This window comes from Babylonia areolata, chromosome 16 (genome assembly GCF_041734735.1).
Source record: "Babylonia areolata isolate BAREFJ2019XMU chromosome 16, ASM4173473v1, whole genome shotgun sequence".
In the NCBI taxonomy this organism is placed as follows: Eukaryota; Metazoa; Mollusca; class Gastropoda; order Neogastropoda; family Buccinidae; genus Babylonia; species Babylonia areolata.
Window position 1 is genome coordinate 25,975,385 of NC_134891.1, and position 7,500 is coordinate 25,982,884.

The following is a 7,500-nucleotide window of genomic DNA, read 5'->3' on the forward strand; positions in this document are numbered from 1 at the left end:
TCCCATCCCTCTCCTCTGGGATCCCTTCCATCTCCGCCCCTCCCCCACCCCCTCCCTACCCTCCATACAAAGTGTTCACGGCTTGTTCTGTCGTCACAGGGAGAACGGTGGCCGAATGGTTAAGATGCTCAGCTGCCAACAACACAGAGAGTCCGCGTGACGGTGTGGGTTCGAATCCCGCTCTCGCCCTTTTTGTCCTAAGATTGACTGGAAAATCGACGGGCGCAATAGCCGAGTGGTTAAAGCGTTGGACTGTCAATCTGAGGGTCCCGTGTTCGAATCACGGTGACGGCGCCTGGTGGGTAAAGGGTGGAGATTTTTACGATCTCCCAGGTCAACATAATTATGTGCAGACCTGCTAGTGCCTGAACCCCCTTCGTGTGTATACGCAAGCAGAAGATCAAATACGCACGTTAAAGATCCTGTAATCCATGTCAGCGTTCGGTGGGTGATGGAAACAAGAACATACCCAGCATGCACACCCCCGAAAACGGAGTATGGCTGCCTACATGGCGGGGTAAAAACGGTCATACACGTAAAAGCCCACTCGTGTGCATACGAGTGAACGCAGAAGAAGAAGAAGACTGGAAAATCAAACTGAACGTCTAGTCATTCGGATGAGACGATAAACCGATGTTCTGTGTGCACTGAGCACGCACTTGGCGCACTGGAAAAGAACCCATGGCAACGAGACTGTTGTCCTTTGGCAGAATTCTGAAGAAGACATCCACTCTGATAGGTACACAAATATATTTTTTTTCATGTGCATGCAGTCGAAGCCTGACTTAGCGCTTTGGGTTATTATGCTGCTGGTCAGGCATCTTGGCTAGCAGATGTGGCGTACCGTGTATGGATTTGACTTATTCTGCTTCTGCTTCTTCTTCTTCACCAACAAATTCTTCTTCTTCTTCTTCTTCTTCTTCTTCTTCTTCTTCTTGACCAACAAATTCTTCTTCTTCTTCTTCTTCTTCTTCTTCTTCTTCTTCTTCTTCTTCTTCTTCTTCTTCTTCTTCTTCACCAACAAATTCTTCTTCTTCTTCTTCTTCTTCTTCTTCTTCTTCTTCTTCTTCTTCTTCTTCTTCTTCTTCTTCTTCTTCTTCTTCTTCTTGACCAACAAATTCTTCTTCTTCTTCTTCACCAACAAATTCTTCTTCTTCTTCTTCACCAATAAATTCTTCTTCTTCTTCTTTTTCTTCTTCTTCTTCTTTTTCTTCTTCTTCTTCTTCTTCTTCTTCTTGACCAACAAATTCTTCTTCTTCTTCTTCTTCTTCTTCTTCTTCTTCTTCTTCTTCTTCTTCGTCTTCTTCGTCTTCTTCTTCTTCACCAACAAATTCTTCTTCTTCTTCTTCTTCTTCTTCTTCTTCTTCTTCTTCTTCTTCTTCTTCACCAACAAATTCTTCATCTTCTTCTTCTTCTACTACTACTACTACTACTACTTCTTCTTCTTCTTCTTCAACAAATCTTCTTCTTCTTCTTCTTCTTCTTCTTCTTCTTCTTCTTCTTCTTCACCAACAAATTCTTCTTCTTCTTCTTCTTCTTCTTCTTCTTCTTCTTCTTCTTCTTCTTCTTCTTCTTCTTCTTCTTCTTCTTCATCATCATCATCATCATCATCTTCTTCTTCTTCTTCTTCAACAAATACTTCTTCTTCTTCTTCTTCTTCTTCTTCTTCTTCTTCTTCTTCTTCTTCTTCTTCTTCTTCTTCTTCTTCTTCTTCTTCATCATCATCATCATCATCTTCTTCTTCTTCTTCTACAACTACTACTTCTTCTTCAACAAATTCTTCTTCTTCTTCTTCTTCTTCTTCTTCTTCTTCTTCTTCTTCTTCTTCACCAACAAATTCTTCTTCTTCTTCTTCTTCTTCTTCTTCTTCTTCAACAAATTCTTCTTCTTCTTCTTCTTCTTCTTCTTCACCAACAAATTCTTCTTCTTCTTCTTCTTCTTCTTCTTCTTCTTCTTCTTCTTCTTCTTCTTCAACAAATACTTCTTCTTCGTCGTCGTCGTCTTCTTCTTCTTCACCAACAAATTCTTCTTCTCCTTCTTCTTCTTCTTCTTCTTCTTCTTCTTCGTCTTCTTCTTCACCAACAAATTCTTCTTCAACAAATTCTTCTTCTTCTTCTTCCTTATTGTTGATTTCGTCGTCGTCGTCGTTGCTGTTGTTGTTGATGTTCTTGGGTCTTGAAAGAGAAGGGGTTACATGGGGTCAGAGCAGACAAAACTGCTGCTGACGACCGTCAGAATCAGGTATTAACGTGTGTGTGTGTGTGTGTGTGTGTGTGTGTGGTCGCGCGCACGCGTATGTTTGTGTCTCCGTACTTTATCGGGTCCCGGGTCAGTCACTTTATGGCATGTTTCACATGAAGACCAAACGTAATTCAGCCCCCCCCCTCCCCGCCCCCCAAGCACAGTTAAAAACATAAAACAAAGATAAAGTTAACTTTCATATTCTTTGAACATTTTTTCCAGGTGTTTCTTACCACACATTATCCTACAACAACAACAACAACAAAAAATGTACAAGAGAATCTCTCTGATTCTGTAGCAGGCAGACAGCTGTACATGTTATCAGAACAAGGTATAAAACTTTGAAATGCGGATTGAAAACGATGAACTTTAAAAAAAAAAAAAAAAAACACACCCAAAAACAACACGCATTTCCCACAGAACAATGTCCTCAAATACCGAAACCTGATTCACGAAGTACTGAAGGGGGAAGGGGGTGTGGGGGGTGGGGGGGTCAGAACGAACTACCAGCCAAGAAGAAGAAGAAGAAGAAGAAGAAGAAAAAGAAGAAGAAGAAGAAGAAGAAGAAAGCTGCTTGTTCAGGCAGTCTCTGCCTCTGTCGGCACTTCCACAAACACAATGCACCTGGTCCTCCTCGACACCGAAGGACGACCACCACCACCGGCGTCACGTTACAGTGTCAGTTTTCATTCGCGTTCAACCGTCATGCTTCACTCACTGTTCATTGGCATGGACATAGGGGTACCTGGGTTCTCTCTTTAACCCCCTGTTCTTCTTCTTTATCATAGATATAGAGTGAAGGATATGTATCTCATTTATCATAGATATAGAGTGAAGGATATGATATCTCATTTATCATAGATATAGAGTGAAGGATATCTATCATAGATATAGAGTGAAGGATATCTATCTCATTTATCATAGATATAGAGTGAAGGATACCTATCTCATTTATCATAGATATAGTGATGGATATCTATCTCATTTATCATAGATATAGAGTGAAGGATATCTATCTCATTAATTATCATAGATATAGAGTGAAGGATATGATATCTACCTCATTTATCATAGATATAGAGTGAAGGATATCTATCTCATTAATCATAGATATAGAGTGGAGGATATCTATCTCATTAATCATAGATATAGAGTGGAGGATATCTATCTCATTTATCATAGATATAGTGATGGATATCTATCGCATTTATCATAGATATAGAGTGAAGGATATCTACCTCATTTACCATAGATATAGAGTGAAGGATATCTATCTCATTTAACATATAGAGGGGAGGATACCTATCTCATTTATCATAGATATAGAGTGAAGGATATCTATCTCATTTATCATAGATATAGTGATGGATATCGATCTCATTTATCATAGATATAGAGTGAAGGATATGATATCTACCCCATTTATCATAGATATAGAGTGAAGGATATGATATCTACCTCATTTATCATAGATATAGAGTGAAGGATATCTATCTCATTCATCATAGATATAGAGTGAAGGATATCTATCTATTTATCATATATATAGAATGGGGGGTACCTGTCTCATTTATCACAGACATTGAGGGGGTATCTATCACCTTTATCATAGTTATAGAATGGAGGGTATTTATCACCTTTGTCATAGTTATAGAGGGGAGGATGTCTATCACCTTTATCATAGTTATAGAGGGGAAGACACCTATCTCATTTATCATAGAGGGGAGGGTACAATACAATACAATACAATACAACAAACACAACACAATTCTAACATAACACAACACAATACAACACAGTAGAGTACGGCACAGTACGACACAATACAACATAAGACAACACGATACAGCGCAGTACCGTACAATGCAACACAACTCCAGCAGTCCCGGCAAGTGGCTGTGAGCCTGGAACGACCTCGTCATACCAATGACTCGTCATGCACCTTGCCCTTCCTTCCACCTCCCCCCTCGTGCATCTAGTCCTTCCTTCCACCTCCCCCCTCGTGCACCTTGCCCTTCCTTCCACCTCCCCCCTCGTGCACCTTGCCCTTCCTTCCACCTCCCCCCTCGTGCACCTTGCCCTTCCTTCCACCTCCCCCCTTGTACACCTTGCCCTTCCTTCCACCTCCCCCCCTTGTGCACCTTGCCCTTACTTCCACCTCCCCCCTCGTGCACCTTGCCTTTACTTCCACCTCCCCCCTCGTACACCTTGCCTTTCCTTCCACCTCCCCCCTCGTGCACCTTGCCCTTCCTTCCACCTCCCCCTCGTGCACGTTGCCCTTACTTCCACCTCCCTCTCGTGCACCATGCCCTTCCACGTCCCCCTCGTGCACCTTGCCATTCCTTCCACCTCTCCCCTCGTGCATCTTGCCCTTCCTTCCACCTCTCCCCTCGTGCACCTTGCCCTTACTTCCACCTCCTCCCTCGTGCACCTTGCCATTCCTTCCACCTCCCCCCTCGTGCACCTTGCCCTTCCTTCCACCTCCCCCCTCGTACTCTTTGCCCTTTTCTTCCACCTCCCCCCTCGTGCACCTTGCCCTTCCTTCCACCTCCCCCTCGTACTCTTTGCCCTTTTCTTCCACCTCCCCCCTCTGCACCTTGCCCTTCCTTCCACCTCCCCCCTCGTGCACCTTGCCCTTCCTTCCACCTCCCCCCCTTGTACACCTTGCCCTTCCTTCCACCTCCCCCCCTTGTACACCTTGCCTTTCCTTCCACCTCCCCCCCTTGTACACCTTGCCCTTCCTTCCACCTCCCCCCTTGTACACCTTGCCCTTCCTTCCACCTCCCTCCCTTGTACACCTTGCCCTTCCTTCCACCTCCCCCCTTGTACACCTTGCCTTTCCTTCCACCTCCCCCCTCGTTCACCTTGCCCTTCCTTCCACCTCCCCCCTCGTTCACCTTGCCCTTCCTTCCACCTCTCCCCTTGTGCCCTTTGCCCTTCCTTCCACCTCCCCCCTCGTGCACCTTGCCCTTCCTTCCACCTCCCCCCTCATGCACCTTGCCCTTCCTTCCACCCCCCCCCCCTCATACACCTTGCCCTTCCTTCCACCTCCCCCCCCTCATACACCTTGCCCTTCCTTCCACCTCCCCCCCCTCATACACCTTGCCCTTCCTTCCACCTCCCCCCCTCGTACATCTTGCCCTTCCTTCCACCTCCCCCCTCGTGCACCTTGCCCTTCCTTCCACCTCCCCCCTCATGCACCTTGCCCTTCCTTCCACCCCTCCCCCATCCCCTTACCACCACCACCCCCCCAACCCCCACCCCCCACCCACCCAGTTCTCTCACACATGCTGATGTCATGGTCAAGCTGTGACAGACTGGAGCTGACCTTGTGTGTGAGGGGGTGGGGGTGGGGGTGGGGAGGAGTGAAGGGGAAGGGGGTAGGGTGGAGTGATGAAGGTGGGTGGTGGGTTTCAATTTGAGGTCTATTTATCTTCGCATAAAGATAAAAGAAACACGTAGACCAACAGTACTGTTTGGTCAACGAGAGTTCGATAACCCTGACTTGTACATTCTCTCTCTCTCTCTCTCTCTCTCTCTCTCTCTTCTCTCCTCCCCATGCCCCCTCCCCCCCCAACCCCAACCCCTACCACACACACACACACACACACACACACACACACACACACACACCCTATCTCTCACTCCCGACCCTTTAGGTTGGTCTAACAATTTCCTCCCCCCCCCCCCCCCCCCCCACCTACCCCCCGGGGCCCCCAACCCCCCTTCACCTCTCCCCAGCGAAACAAGTTACTTCTATTCGAGAACGAGCAAACTTGTTCTCAGCTTGTATCAAGATATCTACCTCCCCTTTCAAACCCTTCCACCCGCTCTCTCCTCCTCCCTCCCTCCCCTGGACCTCCCTCCCCCCCCCCCTCCCTGCCCCCTCATTCTCCAGTGGCTGTGAGGGTAGGGGTAGGTGTGTGGTGGGGGTCGGGGTGGGGGGTGTGTGGGGGGCAAGGGAGGCAAACAGTGAGTACTTAGCGGACCCTGTGATCTTTGTCCGGTGTGAAGGGGCCACACTGGTAGGGAACCACCAACTGACCTGTCACCGCTTGTCGGGCCGGCCGCGCTGGGCTGCTGCCACCCTCTGTCCACTCTGACCGAGAGAACAAATAAAAGGGGAGGGGGGGGGGGGGATGAGGGGGGAAGGTGAACCCCCGCCCCCTCCCCTCCCCTGCTTCCCCCCACCCCGTCCCCGCCCCCGCCCCCGCCACCGCCACCCGTACAGATGTGTCAGTTCAGGAAGTTCATAAGTTCAGGAACCTATTCTACCGGCAATTTTTGTGCATGTACGAAACGATAATTATTTCCATCAGTAGATACTGTTTACCCATTTTCAGTGCGTTACCTCATTTTACCCATTTTTTGTTGGGTTTTTTTTGTTGTTGTTGTTGTTGTTTTATGCGGATTCAGTCACTTGATGTAGTGCCACCATCTTGCTTTTTTTTTTTTTTTTCGTCTTTGGTCACACAAACCATGAAAATGTACAATACCTTATGGTCTTAACGTGTGTGTGTGTGTGTGTGTGTGTGTGTGTGTGTGTGTGTCATTTTTAGTAATATATACCTTTTTTTTTTGGTTGGATGTTTACATTTGTAAATATTGTTGTGCAATACCCTATTGTCTTAACATGAGTATGTGTGTGTGCGGCGAGGGGGGAGTAAGTCTATCGTCAGCTATTGGGATTTCTTATTTGACTAGTTTTAACCTCTTCTTATGTTGCGCATGATGATTTTATGCTAGTGTTTACAACGAGCCTGTGGTTGCACAACTTAATTTTCCATGTGGATTAATAAAGTGTTTTGGATTTGATTTGATAATGCAACCAATAGTGCGCAATGATGTTAGGACACTAAAATAGAAAATGGGGGGGGGGGGGGGGCTGAGCTGAGAGGGAGCAATAAAGAAAAATGCCTTCCAAATATTCACGCTTTTGAACATTACATTGTTTCAAGATACAAAATCGAAGAATATAACGCTAAGATCGCATGTGAAACACACAGCTTCAAACTAAAATGGTTGCCATACTTACCTTTAATTAGAAACAACATATAAAAACAATATTTCAAACCATGTATGGAAATAAAACACAACTAAGTTAGATGTTGAAAAAAAAATGGTGCAAGTTGATATGTAGGGATATGGATATCTCTTACTTTTTTTTGAAGACTTATCTAAAATGACTTAGTCAAACATTCTCAGTTGTTTGTGCTTAGAATGTTATATGTGTATATCAATTATATGTGTGTGTGTGTG

The 7,500-nt window shown here is 45.7% G+C and overlaps 1 protein-coding gene across 1 annotated transcript in view; it reads right to left on the bottom strand.

Moving 5' to 3' along the window:
* LOC143291022 (uncharacterized) overlaps positions 1–4,606 on the bottom strand; it is a 92,651-nt gene extending 88,045 nt beyond the window's left edge. Inside the window, exon 1 of the mRNA XM_076600609.1 lies at positions 4,482–4,606. Coding sequence (XP_076456724.1) covers positions 4,482–4,606 — 125 coding nt within the window. The remainder of the gene's footprint in view (positions 1–4,481) is intronic.
* Between the last annotated feature and the right edge of the window lie 2,894 nt (positions 4,607–7,500).